The sequence below is a fragment of the Papio anubis genome, chromosome 20 (genome assembly GCF_008728515.1).
Source record: "Papio anubis isolate 15944 chromosome 20, Panubis1.0, whole genome shotgun sequence".
Taxonomy (NCBI): Eukaryota; Metazoa; Chordata; class Mammalia; order Primates; family Cercopithecidae; genus Papio; species Papio anubis.
The window spans coordinates 45,627,373-45,642,346 of record NC_044995.1 but is presented as its reverse complement, the minus strand read 5'-3'; the positions used below and the strand labels follow the sequence as shown (position 1 = coordinate 45,642,346).

At 55.4% G+C, this 14,974-nt stretch overlaps 1 protein-coding gene across 15 annotated transcripts in view; it reads right to left on the bottom strand.

The window, feature by feature from the left end:
• Positions 1–59: 59 nt before the first annotated feature.
• The window catches only part of RANBP3 (RAN binding protein 3), a 62,588-nt gene continuing 47,673 nt past the window's right edge, over positions 60–14,974 (bottom strand). For all 15 annotated transcript variants that reach the window (XM_031660076.1, XM_031660077.1, XM_031660067.1 and 12 more), the window contains 9 exons: positions 11,975–12,094; positions 9,468–9,571; positions 8,672–8,750; positions 7,691–7,793; positions 7,038–7,147; positions 5,072–5,192; positions 2,411–2,553; positions 1,709–1,895; positions 60–1,569 (listed from right to left, as the gene is read on the bottom strand). In XM_031660076.1, the coding sequence (XP_031515936.1) occupies positions 1,526–1,569; positions 1,709–1,895; positions 2,411–2,553; positions 5,072–5,192; positions 7,038–7,147; positions 7,691–7,793; positions 8,672–8,750; positions 9,468–9,571; positions 11,975–12,094 (1,011 nt within the window). In that variant the 3' untranslated portion in view covers positions 60–1,525. The remainder of the gene's footprint in view (positions 1,570–1,708; positions 1,896–2,410; positions 2,554–5,071; positions 5,193–7,037; positions 7,148–7,690; positions 7,794–8,671; positions 8,751–9,467; positions 9,572–11,974; positions 12,095–14,974) is intronic.

The window sequence follows — 14,974 nt, the reverse complement described above, 5'->3', positions numbered from 1 at the left end:
GTGGAGGCCATTCCTGGTCAGGGGCTTCCTGAGGCCCCTGGCGCATGCAGAGGCCGGGGTTTTAGTTAAAAGTTTAATGTAGTTCCCAAATACATTTCATATGACAATCTTACATAAATGTTCCAAAACACATGGGCGTTATCTCGTTGTACTCGTCACTAGCTGGCTAAGGCTTAAAGCAGAGACGTGTGACTGGGTCTCTCGGGAGGGCCTCTGGTTCTTCCCTGGCTCAGGCTTGCTGGGGGCTGTGGGCCAGGGCTCTGGCGACCAAGAGGTGTGGGCGGCACAGCTGCAGGAGGTCTTCTCTTAACCCTCCGAGGGTGGGGCTGGGAGATTTCCTCTGAAGTCCCAAAGAGGCCCTGTGCCCAGGGGACCTCCTCCTCAGCCTCCCTAGGTGGGTGGTGCCAGCTGGCTCTTGGCCACACCCCAGGGTCAGGTGGGCACAGGCGTCCACTCCAGTGTGCTGCGTGCTTGTGAGACCGCCTATTCTGGGACCAGCCCCCTGGCTCTTCCACCAAGACCTGGTGAGGGTACCCCTCTGCCTCTCAGAGGCCCCTGGCCCTGGACAGTCCTGGGGGCAGTGACACCTGCGGCTGGGGAAGGGATGGCCAACAGCGGAAGCAGTTTGCGCCTGGTGCCTGATGATGGTGAACCACGTGAAAGATGGAGACAGGAGTCAGGGGACCCTGGGGACCCTTCCAGGTCCAGTGACATTTTCCTAGATAGGCACTCTCCAGGCCTAGGACAGACAGGGCCCCAATTCCTCATCACCCTGTGACTCAGCCTGGAGGTACCTGGGGTGGGAAACAAGTGACCCCCCAACCTCAGAGGCCAGAACCACAGGTAGGGGACAGGGACCTCAACGGAGCTGTGCCTGCTCAACGCTTGAGAGCATCTTAACCTAAGAAACCAAAACAAAGCCTTTGAAAATAAAAAGAAAAACAGATGTAAAATATACACCCCCAATCAGAGAGGGGAAGTGGGAAATGAAGATAGTAGTTAACAGCATGTCCAATGGGCCCAGTGTCTACACTCAGAGCAGTCCCCAGGCTGGGCGGGGGTCCCAGGACTGTAGTCGGGGAGCCCCAGGCAGGGGCAGAGGGCCAGCTGCTCCCCACAAGGGCGGGGCCCCGCAGCAGGGAGGGAAGGGTGTGGGCAGCGGAGAAGCCAGGGGCTCTGGCTGGACCCAGAGGCTGGCGACACGCAGGGTGAAGGAACGAGGTCTCCAGTCCCAGTGAGAAGCCGTGACAAGTCTTAATGTGCCATTTCAATTCGAAGGAGGGGAGGGAGGAAATGTTCTTGTTTGTTTTGCTCATCAATATGATGAGGTCTCATGTCCCAAACCACATTCAGGCAGTTCCCGAGTCTGCTTTTGAACAGGACGTGCGGGTCCAGACTGTGGCCGGCCCAGCGGGGTGTGTGGTTCCCGGCCCCGCACCTGGACGCTGCCTGCGGGGTGGGGGCGGGTGGGCGGGCGGACAGACGGACAAAGCAGCAGCCTGGTGTGCAGCCGGGCTCCCGGCCGCTATGTGCTCCCGGTCGTCTGCCCGTCCCCTTCGTCGCCAGCACCTGCAGGGAAGCAGCAGCCCTGCGTCAGGATGGAGCCCGCACTTCCCAGGTCTGGCCACCCCCGCTAGGAGATCAGCACTGGATCAAGGATGGTGGGCAGCTCCTTTTATCCCCCCAGGGTAGGGACCACCAGACTCACCAGCCGCGGTGGCCCCTGAAGGAGCCAGGACATCGTCATCGTCGCTGTCATCCTCCTCGTTGGACGGGGCTGCCCCAGTTTCAGGCGCGGGCATCTTGGCCTCTTGCTCCTGCTCCACACGGCTGCGCAGGGCCAGGATGCGGTGGTGCAGGGCTGCGTACAGCTGACCCGTGTCCTTGGAGCTGGCCTGGGACGGGAGGAGGGTATGAGATCCCTGGACCCCAGTCCTACCCTCTCCTGTCTTCTGCAGAACACAAGTGCCAAGTCCCAAGGTTCAGAGGTGACACTGCCACAAGGCCTTGTGGGGAGGCCACTGGCCCCTGGGCCTGCCGGCCTCTCCCTGAAAGGATGCCACCACTCCCAGGTGGCTGGGAGTATCCCAGAGGTCAGGGTTGGTGGACTCGACTGTGACACCATGACACAGGACAGAGGTGACCATCCCACAGGGCTTTTAGCCTTGAACACATCACAACCCCTCAGCCAAACCCCAGCGGTTTCTCTGGGGTGAGAAGAGGACGAGGAACATGATCTCTATTCCTGAAGGCTGGGACTGGCAGGTCCCATAGTGCTTCTGGTGTCCCAGGCAGCACCTGAGGCCCCTCCCTGCTCCCCTCCCCACCGTCCTGCTTATCTGTGTGCCCAGGAACCCCCACATGGCCGGCGGGATGAGGGGCCCCAGATGCACCCACGTGGCTGGCTCACCGAGATCAGGAAAACCTTCACGCCCTGGTCCTCGGTGTCCATGGCTGTGATGCGGATGCTCTTCTCGCTGGCCTTGTCGATCTGCATCTGGGCCCAGAGCTTGGTGTTGAGGATCAGTCGCAGGCTCCCTTGGGTCCGCATCACTGCAACCAGCAAGGCCACTCAGCCCTGGCCCCCACCCCGGCCACCTCCCAAACAGGCAGCTCTGAGAGCCAACACAGTCCAGAGGGAAAGCAACATCACCGCGCAAAAGCCCATGATCCTCCCAGGACCTACCCACAGAGCAAGACTTCTCCTGAGGCCAGCCCTGGCACACCTGCTCCCGGGGCGGGGCTCCTCCTCCCCTAGCCGGACCACTGAAGGCCACAACTGTGGGTGGCCGCACAGGCTGGTGCTGCAGATTAGTGGCCAGAGGCCACATGCAGTTTGTGGGAGGTTGTGTTTGGTCCACACAGGGGGGCACCAGGATGGCAGTTCCCGTGGAGACGGGGGGATGAGACGAGCACAGGGTGGGCTGCGGGAGGCAGGGACTGACACTCAAGGTGTGTGCGCTTCCTGTGTTGTGAGACATCGGCCTCCGTGGGAGTCCACGCCCTCCTGACTGGCCTCCCCGGAGTGGGCCAGCCCTGCCCTCTGGATTCCTTAGGAGAAGGCAGGGTAGGACCACAGCTTAGCACTTCCATGGAGAGAGGACAAGAGGACTGAGGGCAGCAGATTACGGAGGGAAATGGGAGGGCCCTGACTCTCTAGAGGATGGAACAGCCCCGCACCAGGCCTGGGCCCACCCCACGGACTCAGCCAAGCCCCTGTCTTCCTGCCGGCCGCCTCTCCCCACTGGAGCAGGCCTGGAGAGGGTCGGAAACTTGTCCCCCTGCCCCGGCTCAGCAAACAGATCTCCCTGAGCCCAGGTGCCCACCTCAGAGGCCGAGTGGGAGAAAGACAGGGGTGATCCTGCTCTCCCTGAGGCTGCCATGGGGCTACAGGCTGATGACCCAGGCAGAGGGGATGACCTGGGGGCTCAGCGCTCTATGCCCTCTCCTTCCACTGACATTTGAACATTTTCACGAGACAAAAGGAAAAACACAAGATGTCCATAAGGCCGGGCACGGTGGCTTATGCCTGTAATCTGGGAGGCCAAGGTGGGTGGATCACCTGAGGTCAGAGGTTTTGAGACAAGCCTGACTGATGTGGAGAAACCCTGTCTCTACTCAAAGTATAAAACAATTAGCCAGGCTTGGTGGTGGGCGCCTATAATCCCAGCTGCTCGGGAGGCTGAGGCAGGAGAATCGCTTGAACCTGGGAGGCGGAGGTTGCAGTGGGCTGAGATTGCGCCACTGCACTCTAGCCTGGGCAGCAGAGTGAAACTCCGTCTCAAAAAAAAAAAAAAGACATCCATGGGGAACAAAAGAGCAGTCCCAGCCTGCAGGGACACCCGTCTGTTCTGACTAGGGCAGTGTTTCTGATCGAAGTACATGAACACTACCGTTCAAGGAGGCCATCTGAGTTACTGCTGGGCCTGAAACCCGTATTTATGAAAAGGCCAGAAGACGCTTTGACTCAGGAAGATAAAACAAAAAGATGGTCCCGGCGCAGTGGCTCACGCCTGTAATTCCAGCGCTTTGGGAGGCTGAGGTGGGAGGACTGTTTGAGGCCAGGAGCTCAAGACCAGGCTGGGAAACACAGGGAGACCCCATCTCTACAAAGACAAAAATAAAAAATCAGCCAGACGTGGTGGTGTGCGTCTGTAGTCCCAGCTACTCAGGAGGCTGAGGTGAGAGGATCACTTGAGCCCAGGAATTTGAGGCGACGATCACGCCACTGCACTCCAGCCTGGGTGATGGAGTGAAATCACTTTTAGAAGGAAAAAAAGGACACGGCCACATTTCAAATGTGCACACACGGGCTGATTTCCCTAAGTGGGTGTGTGTATGCAGGTACTCCAAGCTAAACGTCCAATAGGGAAAAGTCCATTAACTGTCAGTGGAATATTAACATAAAAGTTTTTCAAAAACAGTATACTTTATTTTTTTTGAGATAGAGTCTCGGTCTGTCGCTCAGGCTAGAGTGCAGTGGCTCAATCTTGGCTCACTGCAACCTCTGCCTCTCAGGTTCAAGCAATTCTCCTGCCTCAGCCTCCCCGAGTAGCTGGGATTACAGACATCTATCACCACGCCCGCCTAATTTTTGTATTTTTAGTAGAGACAGGGTTTCGCCATGTTGGCCAGGCTGGTCTTGAACTCCTGACCGCAGGTGATCCGCCCACCTCGGCCTCCCAAAGTGCTGGGATTACAGGTGTGAGCCACCGTGCCCGGCCAAAATTTCTCTTTATCAAGGGATTAGACTTGATGTTTGATTTTGTTTTCCTTTCTATCATAAACCTGCCACTTTCACTGTCAGAAAATCAGTTTAAAAACTTCCATAGACTTTTGTCCATTTTGACACTAAGACAGTCACGGACAAGCTGGCAGCTGGAGCCAGTGTGTGAGAGTGGTGTTGAGGTCTGTGAGCAGGGAGTGGGTTTGGGGGGCAGCTCTCATGGGGGACCGACTCTGTGCCTTGACTCTCACAAGGGTAGGGTCAGGATCTCCCCAGCTTCGTTCCCTTTGGAATTGCACAGTCCCCAGTCCTCCTGTGGCCACAGCCCAGCCCTCTGCAGCTCACCTAGTCGGGACTGTAGCGTGCCGTCGTCCGTGGATGCCATGTCATTGAGTCTGAGCAGCCCCCGGCCTCTCTCCACCCAGGACTGTGAGGTCTTGTCAAAGACAAACAGCTTGCACTGCATCTGGAACACAGTAGCCGCCGGTGAGCAGGGACCCCAGCTGGTGTCCTGCTGCAGCCACACCCTGAGAGTCGCCCTTTAGCCTGTGTGGACTGCCAGGGCTGGCCAGTGATGGCCTGGGGGCCACCTTGGTCAGTGTTTTTGTCCTGCCCTCAAGCTAGAACAGGCTTTACGTTCTAAAAGGGATATCGGAAATTAAAAGAATCACTAAGGAAATGAAAAGCAAAACAACAGTGAGAAACCTCTCTGCGCACTCTAGGATGGCTGTACCCACGGGGGGAAGCTGGAACCCTCACACACTGCCGGTGGGAAGGCCGCACGGTGCCACTGCTGTGGAAGAGAGTCTGGCGGCTCCTCAAAGTGCTCAACAAGGAATTACCACATGCTCGGGCAATTCCATTCCTCGGTATGTACCCAAGAGAAATGGAACATCTGTTCGTGTTCACACACAGATCGCACATGAACGCGCACATTCGCCGTAGCCCAGCCTCAAGGAGCAATGGACGGACACATGTGGCCTGTCCCCACAGTGCATCTCACTCAGTCTTAAGGAAGAATGAGGCTCCAACCCCTGCCGCAAGGTAGATGAACCCCTGGCTCAGTGAGAGAAGCCAGACACGAAAGGCCACATAGTGCACTGACGCCATTTATATGAAATGCCAAGGACAGGCAAAAAACAGAGACAGGAAGTGGATTTGTGGCTGCCAGGGGCTGGGGAGGGAGGAAGAGTGACTGTGAACGGACAATGCTCTTTCTGGGGGAATGGGACAGTGTTCTTTTTGGGGGCAAAAATGTACATTAGATTGTGGTGAAAGTTGTCTGACTCTGTGAATATACTAGAAACCATGGAATTGTATGCTTTAAAAGGGTGGATTATATAGCATGTGTACTCTATTTCAATACAGCGGTTGTGTATATATAAACAAAGAAAAATACGAGACAGACACCCCTACATGGCTTTCCACATACCCGCTAAGTCAATCTCTTTCAACATGAACAGATTACAAAATGTAAGTGGGGAAAAAAAGCAGTGTTCTTAAAAACCCCACAATACGCCACCTGGTTTACAGACACAGACACATGCTTATGTGCCACAGGAGAGGAAGCAGATGGATGCTGCCCAACCTGGGTGGTGTGGCCTCAGGAGAAGGGGATGGGGGATGCCAACAGGGGACAGTGGGATGGAAGGTCTGGCTGCACCTGATTTTTTTCCCTACGAAGACACCACAGGATGTCAGGTGACAAATACAGTTAGCTCTGGGTTACAAGAGATGTTTGTTATGACAGTCTTCGTCATTCCCTGAACCATCAAGAATGTTTCAGGCTGGGCGCGGGAGCTCACGCCTGTAATCCAGCACTTTGGGAGGCCAAGGCGGGCGGATCACATGAGGTCAGGAGTTCAAGACCAGCCTGGCCAACAGGGTGAAACCCCGTCTCTACTAAAATACCAAAATTAGCCAGGTGTGGTGGTGCACCCCTGTAATCCCAGCTACTCAGGAGACTGAGGCACGAGAATCCCTTGAACCCAGGAAGCAGAGGTTGCAGTGAGCCAAGATCGTGCCACTGCACTCCAGCCTGGATGACAGAGTAAGACCCTGTCTCAAAAAAATTTAAAACAAAACAAAAGAGTGTCTCAAACAGATCATCCTCCTCTGAAACCAAAGACATGCAAGAAACCCCTTGCAGAGAGAGCCTAAGCTCTCTACAAGCGCCACCAACAAAGTCCCAGAGCGTAGGGCCAGTGGCCCCTCTGTCATCTCAGGGGTAGGCCTGTGTGCTCAGAGGATGTGCGCCCAGCCCTTGGTGCATGGAAGACCCAGGGCCATCGAGGAGGGGCCGGCCCCTCACCTGTAACACATTGCTCTCCGCCTCCTCCCCGGTGATGACTTCCACTTTTTCCAACAAACACTTCCGCGCTGTTGCCTTGGTGTAGGCGGCTGCCGACTCGGCCAGGGACTCTGAAAAGTTATTGGCCAAAAAGACTGACTAATTATTTGGCGAGGGGAGAGCATGCAGCTCACAGGAGATGAGAGGGTCGGTTCTGGTGTCAAGGACGCCAGCTGCCCCTGGCAGGCCTGACCTGGCAACCCAAGTGGTCCCTAGACACAGCCAGGGCACACGGTCTCGGAAGCTGCAGGGAGACCATCTGGGGGCCAAGTGTGGCCCTAGACTCTCCTGTTCCTGCTGAGCAGAGGACAGGGGGACAGTGAGGGACTCCTCCACGCCTGCTGTCTGCGCCTCCCCACCCTCCCCACAGCCACAAGGCGACACAGCCCCTCGAGTAAGAGTCTTATCATAAACCCCTGTCTCTGCTCACTGCAAGGCAGGACCCTGGAGGTCACGGCCCTGGCTTAGTAGCTGGTTGACGTGTGGTCGTTACTGCTGCGGGAGTTGGGCCCCTTATCCCTCCCGGCTGGGGGTGTGAATGGACCCAGCATCCCGTCATCATCCCCCAAGATGACCTACCATGAGCCCCATGCAGCGGCGAGACGGTAACATACCTTTCTCAGGGGTGGCCTCCTGGGACGAGGACTCAGACCCTGACTCGACAGCTGCATTTTCCCTGTTGGCATCTGAACTGACCTCGTTTAATTTTGGGGGGCTCTGCAGGCATACAAGGAAGAGGGAGCTTGTGTGGTCCTTCAGCTGCAGCTCTGAGCACCTCTCTGCCTGGCCCCCAACACCATGCTGCCCCCAGCACTCCTGCCCGCTCCTGGTGACACCCTGAACTGCCTGGGAGCTCCCTACGTGGTCCCTCAGGCATCAGCAGGGGGTGAGTGCCGCCAGCCGACAGTCCCCTCGGACCACACTGGACACTCCGTTTGGGTGAGGCAAGACTTTGACTATTTCATTGAAATAGAAAAAAGGCAGCGTGGCCATAAAGGAAGAGAAGCTGCAGAGTCCTTAATGCAGCATAACTCAAGACAGCTAGAGTGACCAGGCAGCTCAGGACAGGCCCTCATGCAGTCACAGTGGAGCTGGGTGGAATCAGGAAGAAAAAGGAACACATGTAAAGAGGTAGGCAAGCCATTCTAGAACCCTCTCCCAGGCTGGCTGGGCTCCTGGGAACAGAGACAGGCCTTTCTTGCACTCAAAGCCTTGGCCGCGGTTATGCTCACAGGAGCAGGGAGGCCAGCAGCCCTGTCCCACACGACTTTTGTCAGTTGGCCTGGTGGGGAGGAACCGTGGACTCTGACTGCCAGCAGGGCCCTGCAGCCTCTGGGGAAGCCCATCTTGGGATGAAGCTGGCCCTGGTCAGCAGGGAGGAGCTGGGAAGAGCGAATGCCAGCTCCTGGGCGGCCAGTGGCCCCGGCCAGTTCTCACGCCAAGTCTGAGCAGAGTCTTCCCTCTCTCACTTGTTACTGAAGCCATCCCCATCTCACAAAGGACAACACAGCAGCCCCGCTCTCCATGTCCCCTAGATCTGGGGCTGGTGCCGAGCACCTCTGGTCCCCAAGAACATTCCCAACACGGCCACTCACCAAAACTCGCTCGCTCATGTTCTGGCCAAATACAAATTTGTTGCTGGAGGCGTCGGCACTATTGGTTGAGTTCTCTAAACTGAAGAGAAGATGTGCAGTGAGTGTGGGGGTGTCACGTGGGAATGTGGCTAGGCAAATGTGTGGGCACCCACGGAGCACACACTGGCGCAGAGGGCACAGTGGAGTGGTCTCCCCTACTGTGCACAGGGTGGCGTGTCAGAGGCAGGAAGCCACATGCCTCCCTGTGCCGTTGGAAACATGAGCCCTTAGCTCGCTCTGACGGAGGGACCCACAGCATGAGGGAAGCCACCTTCCAGCTGCTCCGCCCGCCCATCTCCCAGGCGGGACACGCTTTCTTCTGAGATACCTGGAGGGGCAGCTGGGCCGTGGGTAGCATCACCCCCAGCCACGTCAATCAAGGGCATGCTGAGGTCTTTGCCCCAGGTGCCCAAACCTAGGATAAGGAGTCGCCTCTAGCCTGCTCTGTTCTGCTCTGGGCATGAGGTCCGCAAGACAGAGGGCACACTCCAAGGGCTGGGCTGTATCCTCCATGGGCCCCTGGACAAGCCCACAGAACTCTGGTCCTGTCTCAGGCGTCCAGTGAATCACAGAACAAGGCCTACAATCCTGGCCCACCCACGGTTGTGCCCAGAGTGGGGAATGAGAGACAGGCCCAAGAGCAACCTGGATTGTGGGTCTGAGTCAGGCACGGGGACCACAGACCCCTCTGTGGCAGAAGCCCTTGCGGCCACCTGCATCCCCATGCTAGGCTGGCCGCTGGGCCCAAGACACACACCTGGAACTGATATACTGAAGGAAATAGTTCGTTGCGGTTGGCGTGTCTGCGCTGGGGTGTCCAGCATTCTCCATGTCAGCTTCGTCCACGCTCTCATTGATCAGCTGGGAATGAGACAAAGCGCTCAGTAATCGGGGGTGGGGTGGGGGGTAGGGTGGTGTCTGCAGAGCCCCTGAGCTGCGTGGAGCTGCCGGGAGTCATGAGCCCTCTCCTGCACTCGGCTGGGTGTGCACGTGCACGTGCTGGGGGGCAGGGCTGTAATCAACTCCACCACCTTTTGCTTTAACAGTTAAGACGGAAAGAGAGCTCATGAGGCTTCAGGGAGCCTTTTCCATCTCGTTATAAAACCACACCTAAGCTGGCCTCTTGGTCAACGCTTTGTACGGAGAACACAATGTTACAAAGTTGGTGTTTTGGGGGGTTTACTATGAACATGATAGAAACAGCATTTCTTGAGGGCCTCTTTCCTATCAGTTGCTATGCTGAGTCTGTCAAATGCACGATCTCCTTTAATCCTCATGAAGCCTGAGAGGGGGATGTTAGGGACCAACAAGGAAGCAGAGGCTCAGAGGGTTAAGAAATTGTTATGCCCAGACCATTTGTTCCCTAAAGAAGACTACTAGGGTCCAGTGTCAAAGCCAAGCGGCAAGGATCTTTACTACAAGTTCGAACTTGGTCCCAGTTGCTATGCTGAGTCTGTCAAATGCACGATCTCCTTTAATCCTCATGAAGCCTGAGAGGGGGATGTTAGGGACCAACAAGGAAGCAGAGGCTCAGAGGGTTAAGAAATCACGGCTCTGGCTGGGCGCAGTGGCTCATGCCTGTAATCCCAGCACTTTGAGAGGCTGAGGCTGGGGGGGGAATCACTTGAGGTCAGTAATTCGAGACCAGCCTGGCCAACATGGAGAAACCCCACCTCTACTAAAAATACAAAAAATTAGCTAGGTGTGGCAGTGGGTGCCTGTAATCCAAGATATTTGGGAGGCTGAGGCAGAAGAATCACCTAAACCCTGGAGGTGGAGGTTGCAGTGAGCAGAGATCATGCCACTGCACTCTAGCCTGGATGACACAGCAAGGCTCTGTGTCCAAAGAAAAAAAAAAAGAATCCATGGCTCACGTTTGCCCTGGAAGGAGAGGCTGGGATTTGACTGAGACTGCGAAGCGCACGCAAGCCTCTGACTTTTGCAAGAAGCCGACCCCACCAAATTCAAAGCAGCCGTCTCCCCAGACTCAAGGCAGAGACTCCACAGGGCCTGAGCTCCACGGGCCAAGCCCTTCCCCGCCTCTTGCCCTCCTTTCCTCCTTGGAGGGAGCAGCCCCTGAGGGACTCATTATTTTGCCTAAAGCCATGGCGACAGCAACATCAACTTTCCATGCTTCTCGACTTGGGCTTCTGTTGGATGGTGAGTAACAGAAAGGAACGCAGAAAACGTGAGCCGGTGCTTTCTGCATGCTAGAGAGGTTTCTATTTCGAGGGCCCTCCCCGTCAACACTACTGACATATTGCCATTGGGCCCAGATCATTCCCTGTGGTGTGGCTATCCTGGGCACTGCGACGGGTGGAGTGGCATCCCTGGCCTCCAGAAGTACCTCCCAGTTGTGACAACCACAAATGTCTCTACACACAGCCACCGATGCCGCCTCTTGGGCTCTGAAAGAAACTTCTGGCCAGTGGAGTTTCTAGAGATGCTGTAGCACATTCCACGTCTGTGGCTGAGAAAGGTGCTGCTGGCTGACCCTGGTCTTCCTAGAATCCCAGTGCATGGTCCAGGGCCACTGTTCCCAACCACTGCCAGCCCCTCCCCACCCCACAGTCTCCAAACTAGGACCACATGCCTGGAGGGCAGCCAAGAGGTGGCAGATGCTTTGCTCCTTTTCAGGAGAGAAGACTGTGTCGTCACCCCACCCTGCCCCACTTAAAAAAAAAAAGGTGACAGTTCTTAATGGGGGCGATTCTACCCCACAGGGAATAATGGCCACGTCTGGGGACATTTGTGGTTGTTAGATGTCAGGAGCATTGGGTGGGTGGAGGCCAGTGATGCTGCTCAGCACCCTGCAGTGTCCAGGGTGACTCCTCAGAAACTAGGAATGGTCCAGCCATAATGCTGCTAGTGTCGAAATGGAGAAGCCCTGAAATACGGGAACAGAAACCTCTGGGCAGAGCTGAGAGCACTGGACCATGCTGTCTTTCTTTTCTGCTATGAAAGCCTGAGGCCTCAGGTGCAGTCACCTCCCCTGTCCCCTGCTACCATGAGTACCAGGGACTCTGACTTGAGAAGCCACTGCAGGTGAGGGCTCCAAAGCCTGGGCCGCTGGTGGGGAACTGCCAGGGCCCAGCACACGCACGCCAGCAGCTGACTGTGCCGGGAGCCACGGGGCTGCCTCACTAACACCTTCTTTGTCCCACGTTTCCCCTCCCCTGTTAAAAGAAAAATCTACTGACTTGCCTGCTGTTGAACCTAGGGAAGGCATAAAAAGTCAATGAGCTGGTTCAACAGCTCACATACCTTAACTCTGTCCCTCAAGTTCTGCCCGAACACAAAGGCTTGCTGTGTGGCGGGGCCTTTCTTCTCACAGGCTTCCTCTTCAGAGGCATTGCTGGACTCATTTTTCTGGGGCTCTTTCTCCTATCAAAAACAAAAACAAAACAGAGTAATCAAAACCAGTGCCACACTTGGCCCAGACGGATGCCCAGCAATTCCACACCAGATCATGCACTCCACGCGTCTCCTCTGCACGTGCCTGCAGTCCCAGCTACTCGGGAGGCTGAGACAGGAGGACTGCTTGAGCCTGGGAGTTGCAGTGAGCTACGATCACACCACTGCACTCCAGCCTGGGTGAAAGAGCAAGAAGCTATCTCCAAACAACAAAAAAGAAACACCTGTGCCCTGCAGAAGCCTTGGTGCTGGCAGAGGACAGGAAATAACCTAGATGCTCATCATTAGCTGAGGAACAAAATAATTTACGCTTAGAAAATGAAGGAATGGAAATGGAATGGATGGAATGATCTGATCTGAGGAAATGGTGGAATAGGGAGGGACAGAAGGAGGGAGGAGAAGGAATGGAAGGAATGGACAGGGTGGCAGTGGCGTGCGGGCGGCTGGCGGCTGCATGCAGGATGCGCAGGTGCCCAGGCTGGTAATGTGGCGGGCAAGGCGGCATGGAGTGGTGGTGGAAGGAAGGAAGGAAAGAAGGAAGGAATGGAATGGAAACGACTGGATCTTAAAATGGACGGAATGGATGGAATTAACATCTGACCAAATGCATTTATCTTGAGATAATGGAATATGGAGTTGCTAGTAATTTGTATATGTCTTTCTTACACTACATGATAAAAAAGGTGTAGAATTTGAAAAGAAATTTTAAAAGGCTTTTGGTAGGTCTCTGGGAATGTGTACAGTGGACACGAACATGAGGCAGGGAGCGTTTTCCTGGGAGATATTGTGAAGGGCCCTGACAACCATGAACTCGGAGCTGAGAAAGGCTGCCGGCAGCTTCTGACTGCCTCAGTGTGTCCAGCAGGCAGGGAAGCCTGGAGTTACAGTGCCAGGCCCAGAATCAGCGAATCACAGCACTGAGGGCACTTTCTGGTCCAACTGTGAAGAAAGTGAAGAGTTTAAATGTTTCTCTACTGTGCTCCCTAGAAATTCTGCTATTGCTGACTTCATGCTGCATCCTTGTGCCTGTGCAAGAGTGAACGTGGCTTTTAAAAATTAAACACACACCGTGTGCTCTGGGCTGCACTCCGGAAGTCCCTCAGAGGATGGCTAACTGACAGGCCCACGGGGCTGCCTTGCAGACGGGGCGATTCGGCAGAAACACTCCCTGGCTTCTGGCTCTGTGTGCCGTGCGCCCCCTGCTCACACTGACTGCTGCTAATCCCGGGTGGGCGGAACCCACAGTCACCTGAGAGGGGCAGGCAAACAGCAAACTGTTTCCGACCACAGCGTATGTCTATGACCTGGCGGGGCCTGCTTAGAGGATTCGCCTAAACTGATGAGTGAATCCCAAGGCCTGTGACCAGTCTTAGACTCTGTGTGTGTGGGGCAGGAGGGGAAGCCTCTTCCCCACTTTCCCAAAGACAGTACCAGAAGTTCCCCCATGGGTCGCCCCAACATCTAAGCCCTCCTTAGAGGAGATGCTTCACTTAGCTCACGTTCCTGATGAGCAGTGTGTGTCATGTTCGTGGGTGGCGTGGAAAAGCTCGGGCTCCTGCTGCAGGGCCAGAGAAAGATACACATGGCGAGCCTGGCGAATCTCAACAGCACTGGGTGTGGTCAGAGGGCAGTGTGGGTGTGGCTGCGTGGCTCCATCCCAGACCCACACGGAGCAGTAGCTTTGGAGCCAGATGCAGGAGCTGGGAATGGCAGCCAGTGGACCATGGGGTCCAAGGATCAACATTAGCTACTGGGGCTGGCCAGTCTGCTGGAGGGAAGATGGCACATCACAACTTCGGAGCTCAACGATTTGGGAACAAGCTGTGTACACTGTTGAGGAGGGGCTCAAACCGGCAGGAAGAGGGACTATGTCCCCTGGGATGGGACAGAGCAAGGCCTCTCCAGCGAGGGGCAAGCTTTCGGTAGTGGGTGTGGCCAGGTCAGCCTGTGCGCTCACCGTCAGGGACAATCAGAGACATTGGGAGAGGGTGGGATGGGCTGGGTCACTTCTAAGTCCTTCTCCAACTCAGAACCATACATCTGATCTGCTCAGACCTCAGCAGTCAAAGCTTCCAAGCTGCAGTATGCAATGCAAGTGATCCCTATTTCCAATTCAGCAAACTCGTTTGAAAAAGGGCATGAGGATGTTTTAAAATTTAATTGTGGACAGCTATTTTCACCCTTTGAGCCAGAGCGTCTACTGGGGATGGGAGGTATAAAACTGCAGGCCATGGACACAGAGCGGAAAATAAACACAAAGATCCAATCAGGCTTTTACACGGAAGATATCACGTGGTGTTACCCCAACTCTGACTTTAAACCCATCTCTGCCAACTTCAAAGGAGGCTCTTCATCAACGTCCCTTATTTCACGGTGGCTGTGAAACACCGCTTTTGGCCCATATAATCCAATCCATATCCCGCTTAAACAGAACTATTTCTTTTTTTTTTTAAGGCAGGGTCTGGCTCTGTCGCCCAGGCTGGAATGCAGTGGCGCGACCTTGGCTCACTGCAGCCTCCCCTTCCCAGGTTCAAGCAATCATCCAGCCTCAGCATCCTGAGTAGCTGGGACTACAGGTACATGCTACCATGCTTGGCTAATCTGCGTATTTTTTGTAGAGACAGAGTCTTGCTATGTTGCCCAGTGTGGTTTTGAACTCCTGGCCTCAAGCAATTCACCTGCCTCGGCTTCCCAAAGTGCCGAGATTGCAGGTGTGAGCTACTGTGCCCGGCCTAAACGAACTATTTCTGAGATGACTCCCAAGGCAAATTTTTCAACTGGAACCACACAGATGGGAGTCTCTGAGGATGGCGTGGGTGTGGACGAAGAGAGGGGAGACATTCCTCACGT